Source organism: Buteo buteo, chromosome 11 (genome assembly GCF_964188355.1).
Source record: "Buteo buteo chromosome 11, bButBut1.hap1.1, whole genome shotgun sequence".
Taxonomy (NCBI): domain Eukaryota; kingdom Metazoa; phylum Chordata; class Aves; order Accipitriformes; family Accipitridae; genus Buteo; species Buteo buteo.
In genome coordinates, this window is record NC_134181.1 from 23,351,634 (window position 1) to 23,374,161 (window position 22,528).

A 22,528-nucleotide genomic window follows, 5' to 3' on the forward strand; every position below is an offset into this window, starting at 1 on the left:
AGTCATATTTAAACCTTAACCCACTTTGGCTATCTTAAAAATATATTGTCTAAGTGAACTGGCTGGTCAAGAAGGCAGATGTTGCTGTTGTAGGCTTTAGTCCCCAGCTGATACTGTGCCCTTGCTGAATCCCTCTCTTTTGGTTTGTTTTTATGACTTGCTGTCACCATTGTATTGGAACCTTTCGTTTCCTCTCTGAATGGAGAAGTTGAGATGACACAAGTGGAGAACCAGGTTATCATGTTTATATGGCACTTGGGTAGGAAAGCTGGCCTTGTGATTAGGACCTGTATTCATGAGGGAGATTCAATTTTTGTCTTCTCTATAGGTCTCCAGCTTGAACTACCTTCAGAAATTACACGCAAAGAGTGGGTGTTCCATGCTTTCTGGAAAGTGGACTTGTCTTAGGGTGGATTTTTGTTAGATATTAAAAAAGAAACAAAAGAAAAGTTAAAAAAAGAGAAAATCACCAGCCCTTGGTCTGTCCTTCCTTTCCCCAGCCCTTAAGAGAATCCTTTTGTCTTGTCTTTTGATAATTCCCACCTTAAGAATGCATCCTGCTTGTAAAAATGTCTGTCCAGTGCTCTAACCTGGACTTCTTCTGAGACCTCAATTTGTCATCTGTATTACAAACAATAACTCACAAAAAGTATCAGGTTTTGTAAGAATTTCAGGACTCCGCTTCCTTCAGGAGCCGTACAAAGGAAGGATGATAAACTAGTTCCTTCCATTATTTGGGTTACTGCATCCCTCCCTCCCTGGAAGAGTAAGTGTTCTGGCTTCTCCTCCAGTGCTGAAATGCAGGCAGGGTGAGATCCTAAATGAGTAATACTTGGCAGTGCAGGGCGCAATCGTCTGTAGTCCTTGAGGTACTTGCTGAAGTTATACCAATGAAATAAGAAGAAACTAGAAAAAAACATGAGGTTAGCATGGCTTTAAATGGATACCTGTCAATTCTGTGTTTACATTGTACTTGTGTATACAGGCTTGGTGTAAGAAACAAAATTAGGCATTAATGCCTTGTCCCATAGCGTGGAGCTGGCAGAGTAAGTCTTGAAGACTTGCACAAGCAGTTTGTTTCATCCTGGGTTTACAGTTGTCAAGACCGTGAGTTTCCTCCTTAGGAAGACTCCTTGGAGCATCTTCACCCTGCGCCTAATGTTGAAATAGGTACCTGGCCAGTACTCAAGTATTAGGACCTCTTAAAGCAGAGGGTGGGTATACTGTGTGAGAAGGGGCTGTGCTCACTTGGTCAGAACTGCTGCTCCTGTTTTCTAATCTCAGCCCTGCCTTAGCCCAAGGGAATTCCCTCATTCACTCACCTTTTGAGCTCTGAGTAACCCTGACAGACCACGCAGCCCCCGCATAATCTGTCCAAACCTAGCTCTCCCTAGAGGTGCAGAATGCTTTTGAAGGTTAGAGAGATTAGTTGCTAATTTCTGAAATGTCACTGTTAATCACTTACAAATATATGTGTTCAAATCACTGAAAACAGGCAAGCTTTCTCAAGTTTTCACAGGACGGGCTAAAAGAACTTAGGTAAAGTGAGGGCAAAGTGTCAAATCCTTTCACCAAAACTGAGGTGTAAGAACTGAAATAAAAGGATGCAAGTGTAGGTGTGGGTTTTTATTTTATTTTATTTTTTGTGTATTTATTTAAGCAAGGTGAATCCTAAGTGGGGTGGGGAAAATTCCATTAAAATATGACTTCTAGAAAAGCAGCCTGAGGCAGACAACTAACAGGGAAGACATAAGTACAAAAAAGAGTAAAGGAGTAATAGGTGTTGCTATTAGTCTTAGCAGTTATGCAGTGAGTAGGTATCTCAGTCAGTACTTACTATGTAGTGGTCTTCAGAGAACTGAAGTTATTGTAAGTTTTTCAGGATGTGTAGTAATGTCTCACGTACTGACAAGTGAAATCAGGCCCCTGGTGTCTTTCATATCGTGTTTTTAGGATAGGCTGTTCCACAATGGATGGGGGAGATGGTACTGCTGACCTTGTGATTAACAAGAGGTTTGTGTCTGAATCGGAGCTAGAGGAGCGGCGAAAGAGAAGGCAAGAGGAGTGGGAAAAGGTCCGAAAACCTGAGGATCCAGAAGGTATGGGATAGATTTTAATAATTATAGGAAAGAGATTGGAGAATATTTCACTTTTGTGGAAAACAGGACCAAAAGGTAATAGCTTGTATTTTACAAGTTCAAAAGGTTTTTACGAGAAGGAGCGAAGCGCTGTTGGTGATTCAGTGTTTCTAATGTATGGTCTCATTTCCTGATTTGTTCCTTCCTTTCAGAATGCCCAGAGGAGGCGTATGACCCACGTTCGTTGTATGAAAGACTTCAGGAACAGAGAGAAAAGAAGCAGCAGGAATTTGAGGAGCAATTTAAATTCAGTAAGCACCAGCAGTTACTGTTTTGAACTGAAACCCAGCAAACTGCATGTATTGTGTGCAACAGCTGTATGCAACATCTGACTAAGGGACATATCTGTGTGTCTTGTTTGCCTCTCTGAGAGATAAACAGAGGCTTCAGAAAGTATTATTGAATTTTTGCATCTACCATCCTTGCATTTTTCAAGGATGGTAGATGTTCTGGTGGATAATGTACTGTTCTGGGCACTGAGACAGCACTGCGCATGTGCAAAACTCAAAAGTTGCTTGCAGTTATGGAGTTGCATTCCTGTAAAGTGTGGAATACTAGGCTTGTTTTGCACATTAAATCCAAAAACGCCCCTGATATCAATCCATGGAAAAGTGGAAATGTAACTTGGTTTTGTGACTCTTGAACTCATGCTTTAACACAATTCATTATTTGAATCAATAAAAAGAAGTCTTGTTCCAGCAACTGTTACATTTCCAAGCTTTAATTAGTTGATTGTATTGGGTCTGGCTGAGATGGAGTTAATTCTCCCCATAGCAGCCCTCCTAGTGCTGTGCTCTGCATTGGTAGCTAGAAAGGTGTTGATAACACACCAGTGTTTTGTCTGCTGCTGAGTAGTGCTGGCACAGCATCAAGGCTGTCTCTCCAACATTTTTGCCTCCCTCAACAGAAGGCTGGGGCTGGGCAAGATCTTGGGAGGGGACATAACCAGCACAGCTGACCTAAACTAACCAAACAGATATTCCATACCATATGACATCAGGTCAGATATAAAGGCTAAGTAAAGGGAGACGGAAGGGGGGCATTTTTGTCTTCTGGAGCAACCACTACATGTACTGAAGCCCTGCTTCCCAGGAAGTGGCTAGACATCACCTGCGGATGGGAAGTAGAGAATAACATCATTTGTTTTTCTTTGCTTTTGCACGCGACCTTTGCTTTCACCTTATTAAACTGTCCTTATCTTGACCCACAAGCCTTTGTTATATTTTCTACCCCTGTCCAGCTGAGGAGGGGGAGTGATAGAGTGGCTTTGGTGGGCACCTGGCACCCAGCCAGGGTCAACGCACCACATTGATGCAAAAGTGATCTGAGGCTCAAGATTACTATTTGGAAGAAGTAAACATACAGGAGTTGGTTCTTCAAAAAGTAGATGTTTAACTCTTCTAATGAAATGAAAACCTAATTTCTACTGATGTTTGCATTTCACAAAGGTTTTGTAGAAAAATCCTTTGCATTATATCACCTGTACATGTGCTGCTGAGTGCAGAGATGATAATGAGAACTAGAAAATCATTAGTCAACCATTCGGGGAAAAAGGGAGCTATTGGCTCTACCTAAAGAGAAGTGAGGATGATACTGTGGAACTCCATTTTAAGGTGGGTTCCGATCAATTTTGGTTCTTTGGCTGGAAGCCTTACCCTCAAACTATTGTGTTCCAGTTTGCCTAACTGGATTCTGTCTAGAATTTCTCTTGCATTTGCGATGGAACAAAACTGTGTTTTACCTTTAACTATGGCACAATCTTTGAGTTCTGTTAGGTAACACTCCCTGCCCCTGCAGATGCTATCGAGTGCATTACTGATTACAATGATTGCCTTTCCTGTTTTGTAGTAGATCCTTTTAGAATCATTCCTGTAGCCAAATTTCTTTGGGAGGAGGTAAGTGGGAGGAACTGACTAACTAGAGATCAGTGTTGGGTGGACTGTGATCCACTAGTTTGTCTCATCAGAGTTCAGCCCAATTTGGCCACTTGTGACAAGATTTGTCCTCTAATATGCTTGAATTTGCCTTAAAATGTTCATAAGTGTTTTTTCTATCCATGGGAATTTTGGAGGAGTAGAAAATGAGTATAGTGCACTGTCATTCTGATCAGTTGGAATTTATGATGGGACTTGGGAGGAGAAACACCTTACTGCTGAAGAACTGAGTTTGCATAAACACACAAACTTAGTTACCCTTTGTGTAGATAAAAACTGGTGTACAGACTAGCAGTTCTTCTTTCTGCTAGGTTATTCAGCTTTGCAAGAATGCCTTCCTTTTTACAGTAAAATAATTTTAGTAGAATGTTATAGCATTTTAAGTGAAAATTAATACTAGTATTCTCTAAAATGCAACTTTTAAAGTTTTCTTTCTGGATGATTATGGTAACCAAAATAAGGATAAGTGGAAGTTATTTCTTGTCTCTCTAAGTTTTGCTTGTATTTTTATTGGTGCAAAGTGGAAAGTACAGATAGCAGCATTAATGCATTAAAGTCTCCCAACTGTACCTGCTGGAGAGTTTCCAATTTACTTCAGTAAATTTTTGATCCAAGTCATCTTTGGTGATGTGACTAAACAGTTTGTGTCAAAGTGGCCACCAGAAAACTGACTGCTATCAACCTGGATGGGAAAGGCTTCTGATAACTCTAAATTAATTGTTTCCCTTGCCCAGTTATATTAGATCTGCAATGTCTTCCCTGTGGTTCAAGAAACCTGTAAACCAAAAAAAGTTGCTTTTAAGGCAGCCCTTGCAGAATAACAGATACTTGCTAACCTGGAAAGCAAAATCTACTGCAGACTATTTAGTAGGGAATCTCAGTAACCTCAGCCATAAGGATCTCTATGGCTGCTTCTCTTAGTTTGCAGATCAGGCGGGCAGAGAATGAAATTAATTCACGTCACTCACTTCAGAAAATGTCCTGAGTTTCACTACTTTTGCTGTCTGTTTGAAGGGGGCCTCAGCAGTAGTAGTGAATGCTACAAGTTACTGTTTAAAGATTTACAAATGAGCTCTGCATTCTTAGAGTTGGAAAGATATAATTGATAATAATAATAATTGATTTCTAGAGCTTTTTTGTCAAAGACAGAAGCTTGCCGGTTATCAGTGTAAATGGATTTCTTAGCTTGCCGTTAAAGTGAGTAGGACTTGACTATGTGGGTGAAGATTAAAAAAAAATATGGCGACCTCACATAAAAACCTAAAAATCCTCTTATAGAATTAAGCTCTAATGAAGACTAGAGGTGATGTTTGGGTTAAGATTTCGAGGATGACTACAAACAGAAAGACTTGGTCTTTCTGAAAAATGTTTTTTATTACCTTTCTAACTAAATCATTTGATTGAGAGACATTGAACATTTGCAGAACAGAAAATAAAACGCCTTCCTACTGCACTTGTGTGTACTTTCCTTAAAGTAGGGTAACATGTTTAGAAATAATTTTTTTTTGGAAGTTAGGAATTGTCTTGCTTCTACTTTTTTTTTTTTTTTTTTTAAACGGATGTTAATCTCAGTCAAGTTACTAATTGTTTGCTTTAAGAAAATGTACTTCCTATTTTGAGGCAAGATTTATGGGGAGAAGTAGTGTGGGTTTTTTCCAGTTATTGATTGGTTTAAGAACAGATTCTGAGGAGACAGGCTTAAACTCAGTGTCTGAAACCAAAACAACAAATATATTGTTGCTTAATATAGTTATTCCTTATTTTGTGTCACCTGTTCCAAATGGTGTTTCAGAACCGCAGAAAGGCTGCTTGAAAGCTGGTTGATTTTCCTTAATTGTCAGCAAGACCAGTAGCATTTCATGGCTTCCTATGAATTGTGTCTTGCTTTTCTCTGTAGTAATAGTGTTGTTTTCAAACTGTGTTAGTTTGTTGTAGTTTGTGTGCTTGAGTTTTTCGACTTGTTAGCATCCAGTATCATTAACCAGGAAGTATTTTTACTCCTTAATTACAGAATCCAGCAGATAGCGTGTGGAGTTTTTGTACCCTTTTCTCGGCACAACAGTGAGACTGATGGAGTACCCAATTCACTCAGTCACCCAGGACTCTACTCCACTATGGGGCAGTTTGAAATCATCGTAAAATGTTCTGAGAGAGTGGTGAAGTAACACAAAACAAATGGCTGCTCCTTAAGTGGTTGTAGCTTATCAATATGCATTCTTTTCCTTTATTCAGAAAATATGGTAAGAGGCTTAGATGAAGATGAGACGCATTTCCTTGATGAGGTTTCTCGGCAGCAAGAGCTACTAGAAAAGCAACGAAGAGAAGAAGAGCTGAAAGAACTAAACGAATACAGAATATCCTTTGCATTAAAATGGCTGGTGGTTGTGTAGAGGAGGATAAGGGATTGGGCTGTAGTTTTGTTCTGTCATTGAAATTCTTTCTATAAAACTGCTTTACAGAACATATACAATGATAGACTTTTTTCATTGTAGCTTGGATCTCCCACTGTAATGTTTGATACTTCCCCCCTCAACCCCCACGTGTCTTTGATACTTTTCTTTCCTTCTCCCCCTCCCCATTGTTTGGCGTTTTGGGTTTTTTTTTCCCCGTTATAGAGGGTATGAAATACCATAGCTAAAAAGAGAAAGAGAATGTAAAGGAAAAACAGCCTGTTACTTCTAATCTTTTGCTTTTTTCTTCTTATTGAAAAGTAAATGTTTTTGTTTGTTTTTTTTAACTGCATGTTGTCTGTTTTTAACATACCTGTTTGAAATAATGTTTGATTTGCTCTCTCTGTTATTCTTCTTGAAGTATTAGCTACTTTCTCCCTTGCTGATAACTGTAGGATGAGAAATTAAATACATCTGTGCAGATGCACTAACTTTCTTCTGGGAAGTCAGTGCCCATGAAGACTCAGCTCCTTTGGGTAATACAGACTCTTAGACTGTACTAAGAGCAGGACTGTTTGGCTTTGCTGTTAAATGCCAAATTTTCATGAAGATGTGCTAGAAAATAATATAGGATGCTTTTTCTCTCTAGTCAGTGGCAGTGAAGGGAGGCTGGAATGATTTGAGGATTTCTGTGCTAAGCTAGATGTTGTTTATTTGAGGTTTATTGAATCTGTGCAGAACCTGATGGTTTCTTTGCCTCCTAATGAAAACCATTGCTTTTAAGTCATCAGCGAAGAAAGCACAAGTTCTCAAGGATGCTTTAGTATAAATGAAAGGATTTGTGGACACAAGGTGATCAAAACCAGTCAGGAAATAAAGCTGAATAGTGCCAATGCTACAAAGATCTGCATTACCTTCTGTTAGTTAATGATGTATAACTTAAAGTGTGTGTTCTGTGAAGAGTGTCTGTTATCTTAGTAATGTGTTTATGAAAAAGCAATACTGATGCATTTTTTTATTCAGAAATAGGCTGTAGTTGGTTAATAGATTTGGAATATTTTCTTGATTTGTTGGATCTAATAATGGGATGTTCATGGGATATGTTTAGTTTCAGTGATGGTTGCTTGCAGGTCTGGCTGATGCAGGGATGTGCAGTACAAGCTTGTGCTGCAGAAGCAGCTGACAGCTCTAGTTAGGTCACATACGTCTGGGGTGAACCATACCAGCCCAGAGGGAATCTTATGTTGTCTTGAATTAGCCACGTAACACACTGATCCCTGAATTTACTGAGCAGGGCCTGTTCAAGACGTACAGGCCATCTAACCTCAGTCTTTGCAATCTTAGTAATATTGTCTGGCTCTCTATCTGAAGACTTGCTGTAAATTAAACTGTAGAACTTATTGCTGATGGGGCAGAGGGAAGGAGAATGTTTTATAGTCACCTCAACTGACGAGAAATTGAGAAGTTTTGCCCATTCTGTTTCCTTTTTTTTCTTATTTGTTTATTTAACCATAATATTTCAAGCAACCTCAGAGCAACTTGCAAAATGACTCATCTGTGTTTGAAATTTTTGGTGGTATTCTTTTAAAATGCAAAAGGTGTTTTTGTGTCTGCAGGTTGTTACTAATGGTTTGTCACTACAGTGACCAAAAACAGTGGGTAGTAGGTAAACATGCTGGATCTATAGGTACTGTTCAAGTGCTCTTCCAAACTAATAAGAGGAATGTCAACCCAGTGAGTTTGATTATTTGGTCTTTTTCCTGGTATAATGTCCAATTTAAGCTACCCAGAGGCATTAATTTTGCAGTAAAACCTACATCAATATTCAAGTACAGAGCTTTTTTTCTTGCTTTTTTTCTTCATTTTTTAGGTTGAACAGTCATGAAATCATGTATCTTACATGCTTTGGAATATTTTAATGCACTCTCGAGCATAAGAAATTCGTATGCATGGATGCATAGGAATTTTACTTCTTCCTGCATGAACAACTAGGGGTTTTGCTCCTTAACCTATCCAGACCCCACGGGTCTGACAGTGTTTAAAGATTTACAGATATTTTTTTAAGCCAGTTCCAAGAAGTGTTTGAGAACAACATCATCTTGTTTTAAATCCTAGGAAAAGTCCCCCTCCAAGAAGCAGGCTTTACTGTAGGATAGCTTTTTTAATGCAGTCGATATTTAACATTGAGAGGTTTATTTCTAATGTAGTCTTCCTGAGAGGGGACACTTCTTGGCTAGGTATAGTGTTATATTTGCTAATGGCAGCAGTACATATAAAATCTCTGTTAAAAATGTGCTGTGTCTCTGGTAGTTGAGGCATGCTAGGAGAATGGCATCTTGGATGGAGGTGAAAAGCCTGTAATTTGGTAGCTTTTAAAAGAAAAGTCTTTGGGTTCCTCAGCCAGGCTTTTTTTAGTGCAGTATTAGAATATAATGGGGTAATGAACCTAAATGTGGAAGTTGAACACTGCAGCTTGTGGAATCATGTGTTGCAACATCAAGCCCTGTTTGACACAAGCAGCTTTCAGATTGCTTCTGATAGCCACAGGATGGCAGTCCTGTGCCATCTTAAGAAATAAATAAAATTAACAGTCTGATTTTGACTGAGAAGACTTTCAGTTGAGGTAGGGAGCAGTCTGGGTTACTGCTGTGTCCTTGGGAAAATCAAATAAGGAATGGCATCTGAACTCTCCTAATTGTAAAGTGATTGGAGACATGAGTGTGTCCCTTCAAAGGAAGATGTAAGAGTTTTTTATTTGCAGATGTTCAGTAGGGAAAAAAACCTATGACTTCAAATACATGGTCCATCAATGTGAAATTCACTATCCAGTATTTGTCTGCAATAACTGGGGCACCTGTGAATCTCCAGCTTGTGGTTGTGTCACCTGATCAGTGGAATCGTAGTCAGAGAAGAAACTGGTAGAAAGCTGGATTTAGGGTTATAAACAAATACCCTTTTCAATTAGGTTGATTTGTCTTTGCTATGTGTAGTTTAAAAGTTTTGCAGAAACTTTTGTGACCACACTGGCACCTCATTAACAAACAGGATCTTTGGCAGACCTTGCTTCATCAGATACAGCTGGACATTAACTGTTATCAGGGATGGGACTAGGTCCTGCCACAGAAGACCTGTTTAGTCTGTGTGCAGAGTGAGTGTGCCTTAACAACAGACCAAGCTCCTTCTTATCCTGTCTGAGAACCTACTTAAGCTTCTCCACCTCATTATAGATCTCAGCTACATCCCACCTTGCTAACACTGTTTTAAGCTACTTAGTTTTTCTGTGCAGTTGCAGTCTTTTTGGGTGAAACTTGGACCACACGTAGTCTTAATCAGATCTGTCTCCTTCCTCTTGAGGGTGGTGTTCAAACTGGCAGTAATAGCCTTGTGGGCCTTACAAAGAGATGACCCGAAAAGGTAGAGTGATAAATAACAAAACAGAAAATTGGAACTCTTTTGCTTTGGTAGGCTGAAGTCTGCTGGGCTCAGCAAAAGGAGTGTTTGAGGAGTGGAAGTGAGCCCACATATTGCTACTTAGTTTTTTTTGGTAAGGATTAGGGGTTGAAGTGGCAAATTTGAATTACAAATGCGTTGATCCTTGTAGAAGGAGGAAGTACTGCATTGCTTTTTTTTTTTTTTTTTTTCTCCAGTCTGACCTTTTTGATTTTTTTTAAGACCTTTAGGAAAAGGCAGGATGATGGGTATGTTTATGCATGCTGGATGTGTCGTGTGTTGCGCCTTTCTGACTTCAGAAAAGCAGCTCCTAGTCTGCTGCCTGGATGTTTTTACAGGGAGAGCTGGTATTGATACCCAAGAAAGTTCTGAACCCAGTGGGTGAAGTCTCTTCTGTCTTGGCCGAAGGTGCCAGCTAAATGTCATTACAAATAAGTTTATTTTGATAGAATATGTGAATGAACTTCGGTCACTGCTGTCAGCAGCTAAATATATCTGAGAGGAAGTGTCTGTTCTCTCTATTCCTTCCTGGTTGATCCTTAACCCTTAATTCACAGCACTCTCACCAAAGTGGGAGTCAGTATGGACCCAAAGAAGGAAACTGAGAAGAAATTGCCCGTGAAGTCAGTGGAAAACAAGAACAAATTCTCTCAGGCAAAGCTGTTGGCAGGAGCTGTGAAACACAGAAGGTTAGTTTCACACCTCTATAAATTCATGAGGAACGGAACCCAGTTAGCAGTCTAAAGGGAGGCAGGCCAAAACTGCCTCCAGAGAGTGAGGTGTGAACCTTAGCCCTAAAGAAAAAAGGGGGTAGGTATAAGAAAAGACCAGCCTTGTTTCTATAGGCTATCACAAACTGTGGGAAAAACATGAAGCAATTCAAGTAGATAAGCGTGTGTAAAGCAAGTGGGTAGACTCTTCATTCTAGACTGCCAGGCTTGGGCAATCCTGCTTGGGGATCTAGAGGAAATCTATTTTACATGTCTATTTGTAGATATCAGTGTCACCTCACTCATGTAATTTCATTCAGGTTTGCATAATTTATCAGCCAATTTTATCTGTGTCTAAAATGGATTGTTTTAGTTGCTGCTGGGGGCAGCATGGGGGAGACATAGGTTACAAGAGAAGAGCTTTGTGTACTGATTTGATCTTGAGGGCATCAGGCAAACTTCCTTGCTCCTCGCTGATTTGTACTGATACATCAACACCCCTTCCATTCCAGGGAGATGGCAGCTGGGTTTGTGATGTTTGCTGTTTTGATCTTGGCCTGCAAACACAGCTGCTGGTGTGCTACAGGTTATCAAGAAACTACGCATGTGGGGCTAGACTTACTTCCCACAGATGAGTTGTCTAATACTTAAGATGATTACTGACGTCTCGAAATTCAGTCAGTGTTTTTGAATCTGTCCCAGAGAATGAGAGATTATTTTAGAAGCTTATCTTGTAGGGTGATGTTTAGCTCCCAGTACAGCAGTAATTGCATGTCTGAAAACTGAAGTAAGCACTTCCACCACCTAATGTGGAGGGGGTTGGGTAGTTGTTTGGGTTTTTGGAAGGCAGAGAAGAAAAACCCTGAACAGATAACAAGCAGCCAACAGTGGTTTTTTTCTTGTAACTACTAGTACTTAACCTGGTACAATGTAGAGAAGGAGCTGGCATGTGCTTAATGGCACATCTAAAGCCTGCAGATGGCATCTATTTGAGGAGGGCATCTTAACTGATATGTCAGTGCCATCACAGACTTGCTTTGCAGTCTTCTGTTTTTGCCATCTTATCTTTTATTGCAAACTGGCCAAAACCAAGTGTAGCGTGAGCTCAACATCTGCTCTCTGAGCTTTGTAGTTTCCTGTAAAGGATGTATTACTATAAAACCTCCCCACACAGAACCTTTCATCTGTACTGCATATTCTGACAGGGACAGAAAAGAGTTAATGCATAAAAATGCTCATACTTCATCACTTTAGTCCATCACAGCTGAAGCTGGGAAACATTTGTTTATGTGGATGGCTTAGGATTGGGAACATGCGAGAGGGGGAAAAAGAAACTGAGCTGTGACAAGGAAGAGCTCTGAAGAGTCAGAAGTCCAAGTAACACTTCTTTCCCCCAACACCACTTTGGACCCAAAAGGACCCTTTTCTTTTTTAGGTCAGACACTGCAGCTGTGTGTGAATTGCTGCAAAACCTACTGGGCTTCTTACTGGGTGCAAGATTTCTAGATGTTTTGGAACAGGCTCTTTAGGTACTTGAAGGAGGGGAAGGAAACCCTGGAAGGGAAAAGACATGGATGTTACACCAGAAAGCATGATAATCATCCACATGTGCAAGCCTGTGGTCATGTGGGGTGTATGAAGCTCGGGTAGTCATTCCTGATCTCCTGTGGGGTACTTCCAGCTGAATAGGCAGCACTGAGTTGCTGTGCAAGAGGTCTGACTTGGACTCCCAGAGGCATGTTTCTGTTTCCCAGGTTAACAGGTGATATTTCCAGTGTAGGTGTTGACTCTTTCTAGGATTGTGTATGTTCCCTGAGAAGCCCCAGTTAACAGCATTTTAAAGTGGTGCTGGTCATCAGGGGATCCTGCTGGCATTTGCTGTAGGTTTTGAGGCAAAGATGTTACTTTAACTTCACAGTAATTAAGTGGTTGCTTGTGAGGAACAAGACATTTTCTTTTTTTTTTTCCACAGTTCAGATGGTGGTAACAGTGTGAAGAGGTTGAAACTAGATACTGATCATGACGAAAAGAATCAAGGTATGTCCTGATTTCTGCATGTGGGAAGCTGTCTCTCACCTGAACAGCAACTGACTCGGTGTTAAATCTGATAGAGGATTTGCTTTCCTGCTCCTTCATTATGCAAGACAGCACAGACTGCAGTTGGCATGTTCTCTCTTAAAGCAGTAGAAATGGTAACGATAGGTGCTGACAGCCTTCATACGGCTGGAGGGAACCTCTACAGGTCATCAGTCTATCCCCTGCCTAAACCATTCCTGACAGATGTTTGTCTAAGCTGCTCTTAAATCTCCACAGATACAGATTGTGCACCCTCCTTAGGCAGTTTATTCTAATGCTTAACTGATTTTACCCTTAAAGAGTTTTACCTGATAACTAATAGGAGTCTCCTTAGCTGCATTTCGAGCCTAGTGCTTGTTCTATCGACGGGAGACATGGAGAACAGATAATCCCCTTCCTCTTCACAGCAGCATTTGATGTATTTGTATACATCCCCTATTAGCTTTTCATGCTATGAAGTGATCTTGTCCATCCTGAAACCAATTTGTTTCAGAAACTAGAAGAAAAATTAAGTTGCGTTTCAGTCTTAGCTGTCAGGGCTGCAATTGACTTGCTGTCAGGATATTCTTGACACAAATAGGGTGAGCTGCAATTGTGTAACGACAACCCAAAGCGCTTCCTGAATCTCGTTCTGTTGAGTAAACTTTCAGAACGCTGAAAATAATTAATTAGCCATGGAAGATGGGAGACATTGACTAGCAGAACGATGGAATAAAACTTTTCTTCAACTATGCTGTTATATTGCAAAAAAAATACTCAATTACACAAAGCAGAGCTATTTATTCTTATTTAGTGGGTTTGGTACTTGACAAGCATCAAACTGACAACTTTAGAATAAAAATCTGTAATGCTAGCGTAGAGCTGGGCTTAAACTAGTGATGAGAAAAAAAATCCCCTGAGGTAGCAAGTCCTTCCTGTCAGAATAGCTTTATTGCAGCATAAAGCTGCCTTATGCTTTAATTAAATCCTGCAGTCATCCACCACTGATGTGGCAATAGCAGGTGAATGGCACGTGGCAGTTCCTGGGCTTGATTAAAAGCCCTTTCCTTCACTCTTGTTTTTGACTGAGGTACCTCTCTTTCAGAAAAACCATCCTGTGTTCCTTTGGGGAGCAGCTCAGTGGGAGGCTCCACAGTCCACTGTCCCTCAGCAGCAGTGTGCATTGGGATCCTGCCTGGCCTGGGCGCCTACTCAGGAAGCAGTGATTCGGAGTCCAGCTCGGATAGCGAAGGCACTATTAATTCCACTGGAAAGATCGTCTCTTCTGTCTTTCGTAGCAACAGTTTCTTTGATGGTCCATAACAAAATCCCTCCGTGTGTAATGTAGTGCAGAGTAACTTCCAAAGCCCTAATGGATGCTTGATGCATCCTTCTGCCCCAAATATAATCTTTCTAGCTAACCTCTCAACTCTAATACACTCAGATACTTCTAAAATAACTCATTGTATTTTATTTTATTCCCCCTCCCACAACTTTCCATTTCTGGGGTGCATACTGAGCCTGGAAGAAGGGCTACCATCCTAAATGAGAAGGCATACCTAGTAATGTAATGAAGGTCTGAGGGTAGGGAGGAGAGAGCTTTATCTTTTAAAATTCTTACGGAAAGAAAGAATTCTGGTGATTTAAGAAGTTTATACAAGACTAACAGGCAAAAAATATTCACTTGAAGCAGTGAAGTCTTGTAGAAAAAGCCATGTGTTCTGTTTTAAAATGTCATTTTTATTCTGTATTTGAGAAATGGGGGCAGAACAGAAATCAAGCAGATGGTGAAGTGTAGATTGCCATGACACTGTAAAGAAGTTTTAGTGTTACATGATTAAAGACATTCTGAATGCATGTTTTTTTATCTTGGCTTGTGCCATTCATAATTGTTCCTGTTCCATTAAGCAATTTCTGCACTACCCAACCAGCCCCTTCCTCAAACCACCACCCAGGAAAAGTGCAAGCCAGCCTCCTACAAATGCAGAGAGAAGGTGATGGAAAACTCTTGTTCTGAGTGAGTTCAGAGGAGCTGCAGTTGGCTGTTCTGCTCAAAGGCCATTGCTCCTGCACGGGCGCTTGACAAGTCATTCAGCTTTTCTGCAGCATTGTCCTGAAGAGCATGAATTCAGAGTGCATGGGATTCCCCAGTTCAGCCCAACCTCTTTGTGCAGAAGCTGGAGAACTCTGCCATCCTTTGCAGTTGGTAATTTTTGAAGTTGTATTGGATTTAAGAAACCTTACATGAGCATGTTTATGGGTGGTGTGGACCAGGAAGCCAGGCATGAGTGAGAAGCAAGCTGTGAAAGCTGAGGGCCCATGCTTTTCATCTGTGTGCCAACAGCACTAATGGGAGGTCGGTCGGTTGGAACACCTCAGTTTGACTGCTCAAAGGTGGAAATGTCTTTGTGACAATCTCCCTCACAGCAGTCTTGGTCTACGTACTACACTCCGAAGTGTATGCGCTTCTGAGAAAACAGCTGATACGTGCGTACCAAAGGGCAGTTATCTGAATGTGACGCTAAGCAACTTGTAAGAGAGCAGCTGGGATAAAAGCAGTGAAAACCAAAGGCATTTAGTAGGATTCATGCCTTAGCTTGAGTGTTGAACTTTCCTAAAGGAAACAAGGAGAGTTGTGCTCACGCTGAAGCTATCCTTAGCCAAATACCCTTTCTGTTTGCACAACCCTGTTCCACAATCAGATCTTTACAAACGTGCTGTAATTCCTCCCCTGTTCTTCTGGGCTGCCTGGCACCTTTGTGTTTGCTCCAGAGTTGCTCCTGCCTCTTCTCCGGCTACTGTAATTATGGCGCTTTCAGGTGGAAAATAGCTAGATCTCTTGCTGCCTCCCTAGTGCTTTGCTTTGGATGACTTTCATCGTACCTGGCTATGGAGTGAAATGGAAGCGGTGCACAAAAAAATATCTGTTTTTCTTGAAAGTTGCATTTGCAAGAGCCTTGAGCAGTTGAAATGAGAGATGTAGGTGTGCTTCCCTGGCATTAATCTAGATCAATAATCTCTCTATAGAGTTGGAACAGCCTGGCCTGGCTGTGAGCATGCTGGGGCCATTTTCCCGAGTGGTATTTTGCATAACTGCAGTCAAAATGGCTGATTTAGTAAGAAATTTATAGTGGGATTTGGCAGCCAGTTGCGGGCAGATGTGGTGGTGGTGGTCCATGGGGGCTGCAGGTGAGACCAAGAGGGGGGTGATGGTGGTTATGTTGGACCATGCAAGGCCAGGAGGAGATGTAATTCAGTGAAAGCAGGCAGGAGAGCTCCCCACTTTCCTCTTGTTCCCAGAAGAGCAGGAATAGGGCACTCGGGGAATGCCTTTAGCTCACACAAGCCTTTGAGTCTGAGTCACTTCTGCTGTTCTCATGGCCTGGCCCATGTAAACAAACTGCAGAGTTGTCACAGCTCATCACTCCATCCGTTGGGCCCATTTACCTTCTTACAGTCAGAAGCCATCTGACATTAAAATACTTAAGTGGACTGAAAGACATGCTGGGACATGAAGAGTGCAAGGGATAGAGGATAAATCAGAGCTTCTGGAAATAGCAGCTGTGGCAGTAACCTTGCCCCAGGGCTGATATGCTAGAGAAGAACGGCTGGGTCCAACAACTCTGTCATTCAGTGATGGATGTAGATTTTTTTTAATTTTATTTTTTTTTAAGACTGTTCTCTCTTTGCCGTGACTGCATAGTGTGTGCTTCATCCCCTCCCCAGAGACAGCTTCATAAACTGCTTGTTGTCTGTGCTTGTTGTTAAAGCTTCAGAGAGGTGTTAAAAAAAATGACAAACCCCCACAAACATGCTACTAGCAGGAGAGCTTACTAACTAGTGCAGCTGCATGTGAGGTTTTCATATGGAAAGAAAAAAAAAATTTTTTTTCCAGAGCCACAGACTTTGATCCGGAGGCTGAGCTGTATACAGCATTATTTTCAAACAAGCTGCCTTTCAAAGGCTGCTTCTCCATTTGGAAAATGGTGGTGTTGGTTTGTTTTTTTTCCCTTCCAGAGGGCTTTGCAAGGCAAATATTTCATGGAGCAGTCCCACCTCTCCCAAGGGCTGGGGCCTCACCAAGCTCTGTGCTCGGAGCTGAGTCGGGGCCTCACCATCAGCTTTGGCTTTGTGCTTTGGCCAAGCTGTGGGGCTGCACGGGGCAGCCTGTGTGCTGGTGACTTGGTGGCAGCAGTGACAACCATGCATTCACTAGCGGTGGTAACGAGCACAGCCAGTAGCACATACGCGTGCAAATGGGCTCCAGGCTTTAAATAGAGACACCAACCTCCCACCGCAAGTGTTTTCGCTAATGGGGAGAAGGGATGTCAAGTCTACCTGAGTTTGGAGTAAGGCTGGTGATCCCTGCAGTATGTTCAACTTCCTACCTGCTAGCTTCAAAAGACCTTAATCTAGTTAACAACAGAAGAAAGCAGCAATTAGCGCTGAAGAGAGCACGTTGCTGATGAGCAGCTCAAAGGAGCTGCTGGAAAGCAGGATTTCATTACCCAGCCCATCTTCTCCCAGGCAGCAGGGAACTTTTGTTACTCAGACTTGGAAAAATTTCTAGAGATGAAGCAGCAGCAAACCATGAAACTTCCTTTGCCAGTTTGTTGTGGGTTCACCGGTGTTTTCCCAAGCATGCGCATGCTTGCACACACACCAGCCTCCTGCCCTCAGCTCAGGCAGGCACTGAGAGCTGATGGGGTGGGAAGAGGATGCTGCCCTCCCCAGGACATCCATATTCACCTCCACCTTTGGTACATCGCCATCTTGCATGCTGCCATTGGTGGCCTGGGGCTGATCCTGGGGCAGAAACACTGAGCACAGGCTGAGTGACAGCCCGTCTCGGGGTGACTCTCAAACACCCAGCACCACTGACCATGTAAGGTGCCCCCAGACCTTCCCATATGGGAGTCCCTTGTTTTAAATGTCCAAGTTCCTTTATTAACCTGAGTATAACAAATATAACATGTACACAGTATAAAAATGAACATAGAGTGTGACAGATGTACAGGTACAACAACACAGATACATGAACTATACAATGACCAGTTCATTGAATGATAATAATATATTAAGCATTTCATTGCTTGGAAAAAGCAAGTTTTGATTGTAAAAATTGTATCCTGTTCCACTGAAATTATACAAAGTACATTCAATACTGAAAAGTGACTCAACAGAGCAGGACCAGGGCATGGCCTGGCCGCTTAGTGTTACCTCGGGCTGGGACTGTACAAAATGAATCCAGATGCTTCTCTGGGATGAGTTTTAAGAACTTAGCAATTAAATTAAGGAGTACAAAGTATTTCAGGGAGGGTATTCTCTTAAAAGCATGTGGAACATGCGTTTTCGGTAGGACCGACAGGCTTCAGCAACATGCAGAGGGCACAGCCTGGCACAGCTCTACGCGGGCTCTGAGTTGATGGGCGGCAGGTTTTGGTGCTTGAAGTACTGCACGACTTGCTGGGGCAGCTCTGCCAGCACAGCTTTGGCCAGGGTCTCCTTGGGGGCCTGCAGGCAAAAGGGAGCAAACACCGGCGTAAGCATGGCCGTAGGGGACCAACCGAGAAAACACGCCTGGGCTGTCCCCAACTCCAGACTGTGGCATTTCATTTAATACCCCCCCAGAGCCTACTGGCAGGCAGCATTTTATACACCTGGGATTATTATATTCTATACTTCACCTTCCTTCCAGGAGCTAATGCACTGATAGGGAGGAATAAAACATCCTGGGTAGGTTAGAAAAAAACAGGTATTGAGTAACAGCAGGTGAAATAGAAAAACACTGATTAGTTGCTAAAAGAGGGAAGATAAGCACAGGCTGAGTTTCTGCATCCTCTGGCAATCCTGTGCCAGCAACAGTGTCCGACCCAGGGCTGACTCCTGGCTGATCAAGATGGGCAGAGAACTGTGTCTCATTTTGTCCTTTTTTTTCCCCTTCCTTCGTCAACGTTTTTCCAACACACAACAGTGGGTCAGGCAGTGGGAAGCTGTCCCACAGAGGGGACATGTGCAGGGCCACTGCCAGTATTACCCCTTTCTACAGGTGCTGGGAGGGGACCTGTGGGGCTCGGGGCTTGCTTACCCCCAGGGCCAGGGCAATTCAGCATTAAGCCCTCAGCACGTGACACATCACGGGTGCCAGATGAGGCCTGAGTGGGAGACACTGGCATGGGACTGCGGCAAGGGACACGAGCCCAGCGCTGCCCCAGCTTGCTGCGGGAACCTGGACCCTGCTATAATTAACTGGTTTTTGCTCCCACCTGCCTGGCAATGACAGGGGGTGGCGGAGATTGTGGTGGTGCTCAGATGGAGCATGCTACGGAGATACAGAGCACTGTTGTCCTTGCCTGCAGTGCTGCTTTACATGGTCCATGCTGGAGCATCACTGAGGGATGTGGAGTTTAGGGGCAGGGCAGGCGGGTGCCAGCCCTCTACCTCTTGCCTCTATCTGCCTCTGCCAGGGTTGCTCCACTTCCAGGGTCCTTTCCAGGCTTGAGACCCCATTTCCGCCTGCGATCCCCTCCCCGCTGCCCATGCTCACGTTGCGGAAATCCCGGAAGGGCACGAACTGGACGATGTCACGCACGGCCTCCTCGCCGGTGTAGGAGCGCAGCACCCGGCTGTCCCCATCCAGGAACTCCATGGCGGCAAAGTCGGCGTTCCCCACCCCCACGATGATGATGGACATGGGCAGCTTGGATGCCTGCACCACAGCGTGTCTTGTCTCGTCCATGTCGCTGATCACCCCATCCGTGATGATGAGGAGGATGAAGTATTGCTGCAGAAGGGAGGGTGGAGGGTCAGACCCAGTGGCATGCTGGGGCACCCTCATATCACAGCCAGAGCCTCTAGGGTGTGAGCGGCTGGGATGCTCTGCACATTGGGGGGAGGCAGGTCCCCCGGGGAATTTGGGACCCTGAGGTTCACCCCTTCCCAGGACAGCTGGCATCACCCCCCCTTTAGCAGTATCCAGAAATTTCAGTTGCTCCCATTCCCCCCCGATTTTTGAAAGATCCTAACCAAACAACAAACCAACTCCCATCCCCAAATATTTTACTGATTTACTCTGCTTAATGATGGAAAAAAAGCCCCAACCTGTGCAGAGCTTCTGTGTCACAGCCAGGAGGAGTTTGGGGCCAGGACATGAGCCCAGCTGGGAGATGAAATCTCCCCCTACCTGCATGCGGTGGGGTGCGTTTCTGGGCGGTCCCCATCAACACATCCCTGCATGGATGGGGAGCATCTCCTGCATCCCAGTGCGGGGCGGGGGGGGCTTGTCCCATGCTCAGGGCTTGTCCGTCTCCCATAAAAAGCAGTGGGTCTCAGAGGCAGCGAGGGGGGGGATGCAGAGGGTACTGGCAAGCTGGGGGGGATGCCAGAGCAGTGGCATTAGCACCTGCTCCCCTTCTCGTGGGGAAAGGAGGGTGACCAGGCCAGTCCACGGAGTTGGGGGAGGATGAGCAGACGGACAGACAGTCCTGCTGGACCCAGCTCATCAAATCTGGGGCATGCGGACCCCTGAAAAACCCATCTCCTCTGCCTCCAGGGAAAGTAATTGTTCAATTTTGGCACATTACACAGCTTGCGTGTGCTGGAGAAATGACGAAAGCAAGCACTTAAGCACATTAAAGCCCTTTGTTCCTCTCCTCATTTTTTCCATTTCCTCTGAAAACCACTAGCGCAGCCATCCTGGAAAAGCAAGAGAGGGAACGCCACCCAAAGCCCGTTTTCTTGGTCTTCCTCCAGCCCACAGCTCCTGAAACCTTCCCTAAGCGTTGTCTGCCCTTGACACAGTCCGGTGCTAAATTCCAAGTACAAACAAGGCTGGATCAAGCTTAAACACAACCCGAGGATGTGGGTGAGGAGGTAGTCCCAAGCCAGGGCAGGCAGCCAGCCCCTTCCTGACCCTGACCCCTTTTGATGCATTAGCCCTGCCTGCAGAGCACTGCCCAGGATTTAGCTTTTCCCTAAATCCCTACTTTTCAGAGCGAGTCATGGGGAGACGTAGATCTGAAGAGCAGGACCCCAACACCCGAGTCTGGTGGGTAAGACTAAACTCCAGGAGAAGACCTGCATGCTTCTCCATGGTGGCCAGCACTGGTCATCACTGGAAGCAGGACAAGTGACTGGGGCCTGACTCTGTCTGGGAACCAGTATGGGAGGAAGTGTAAAAACTTGAGGAGAGCAGCAGATAATGGGAATGACTTTAAGCTGATTCCTCTCCTTCCTCCCCCGGCCTCTGTGCATGGTCAAAAAGAGGAAAACCAGAAAGGACTATTATTTCCCTTTGTTCCCTTTTTTTCTGTGAAATCCGTAACGGGATCAGAGAAAAATGCTGGAAAGTATGCAGGAAAAGAGGGGTAGAGCAGAGCTCATCAAATGTTTATCGCGACGTATTTTGGAGGGCAAGCAGAATAAGAGCTGATGGTGGGGGGTCAGGCTCAAAGCCCGGGGGGCTGCAGCAGGGTGAGCTTGCGGGGAGCATCATTACTAGCAAGGGAGCAGCGAGCACTGCATGAGAGCATCGGTGGGAGGTTCCCCAAGGACCGATGACAGTTTGGGTGGTGTCAGTAAATGGCAGCGGGGCAGGGGTGCTGGCGGCACCTCAGGGCTCCAGCCACGGTACCTGGCCGGGTGCAGCCGGAGCCACGGCGGCAGGGACCAGGCTGGCCCCATGGCCGGATCCCCCCAGGCTGGGGTCTCCATTGGCACAACAACCCAGCAGCACCTTCCCCCTTTCTCCCCTTTTTGTAGTTAAAATGGCTGATCTCTGAATCCACTGAGGGCTTTGGGGATGTTTCCTGATTATTTGCTAATGATATCAGCAATTAGGCTCACCCACGTGAGCAGGACTTGAAGGGATTAGGCAGCACTAAGCAGCATGTGGTAAGAAAAGGGGAGGTTTGGATGCAGGGGCCCTGCTGGAAAGGTGTGTTTTAATTCCCCAAAGCTTATTAATACTTCCCCAAGAGTCAAATCATGTGTAATCCCTCTGTCTCTCCCCCTCACCCCAACACGTTTTAGTCCTCCCATCCCTTAAGAGCCGATGGCTCCAGTGTTTGTAATCCATGTTGCCATGGAAAAACTACGAGGTTTTTTTGTTTTATTTGAAATGTTGGGAGCAAGCAAGTGCAGGAGGAAGAGGAGGGCAGGTCCAGGTGGCCACTGAAGCCAGCAGCATCAGGGGTGGCTTTGCTGCACACATTGAAGATGGAATAGAAGAGGAGAAGACCCCAGGGGAGCAAGATCCCTCATCAATAATGCTTTGTGCTTCCAAAAGAAAAGACCAAGCCAACCCCGACTTGCCTCTGACGGCACTATTAGTGCCCATTATTTAAAATCTCCCTTGATTAAACTATTAGTGCCAACGGAGGGGTGCAATTTGCATATGATTAGCGCCTCTGCTCAGTGCGGAGCCTGTGGGCTTCTCCCTCCCCCACTGATGCCGAGAGAGAAAACGAAAAAATGAGGAGCGACCTGGATTTGTGCTGAATTAAACCAAACTCAGTATTTCCTTGTGCCTGGGGCTGGGAAGAGCAACAGTGCTCAAGGCAAGGCTGGAAGAGGGCCCCTTGGGGAGGACGTTTTGGGTGTGATCCAGCCCTGCTCCAGGCAGGAACCAGGCAAGCTTCTACCCCGAGGCAGCTCCTGCCACACATGTGCTGACGGCCAAGCTGAGCTGCTTTTGGCCAGCAAAACCCAGGGGTCAGACCTGCTGTCCTCTGTGGGCAGCCTGCTGCCACGGGGACCCAAGTGAGCTCCATCTTGCAGTCTTCAGATGCTCTCTGCACCCCTGAGGGGACACTCCGGTCATCACCAGCAAGGCTGGACCCATGGCTGCAGCT

General features: G+C 44.2%; 2 protein-coding genes across 8 annotated transcripts in view; one reads left to right on the forward strand and one right to left on the reverse strand.

Moving 5' to 3' along the window:
• Positions 1-1,955: 1,955 nt before the first annotated feature.
• PSME3IP1 (proteasome activator subunit 3 interacting protein 1) lies at positions 1,956-14,534 on the forward strand. The gene is made up of 6 exons (XM_075040523.1): positions 1,956-2,099; positions 2,291-2,389; positions 6,305-6,426; positions 10,468-10,601; positions 12,595-12,659; positions 13,783-14,534. Exons 1-6 carry the CDS (start codon positions 1,970-1,972, stop codon positions 13,998-14,000), a joined length of 768 nt encoding a protein of 255 aa, XP_074896624.1. The 5' UTR covers positions 1,956-1,969; the 3' UTR covers positions 14,001-14,534.
• A 2,972-nt stretch (positions 14,535-17,506) lies between these two features.
• The window catches only part of CPNE2 (copine 2), a 55,712-nt gene continuing 50,690 nt past the window's right edge, over positions 17,507-22,528 (reverse strand). For 2 of the 7 annotated variants that reach the window (XM_075040528.1, XM_075040527.1), the window contains exons 15-16: positions 19,225-19,461; positions 17,516-18,191 (exon numbers count right to left, since the gene is read on the reverse strand). In XM_075040528.1, coding sequence (XP_074896629.1) covers positions 18,084-18,191; positions 19,225-19,461 — 345 coding nt within the window. In that variant the 3' untranslated portion in view covers positions 17,516-18,083. Of the gene's footprint in view, positions 18,192-19,224; positions 19,462-22,528 lie in introns of all 7 variants that reach the window. The other 5 variants (XM_075040529.1, XM_075040530.1, XM_075040524.1 and 2 more) reach the window with 4 other exon arrangements.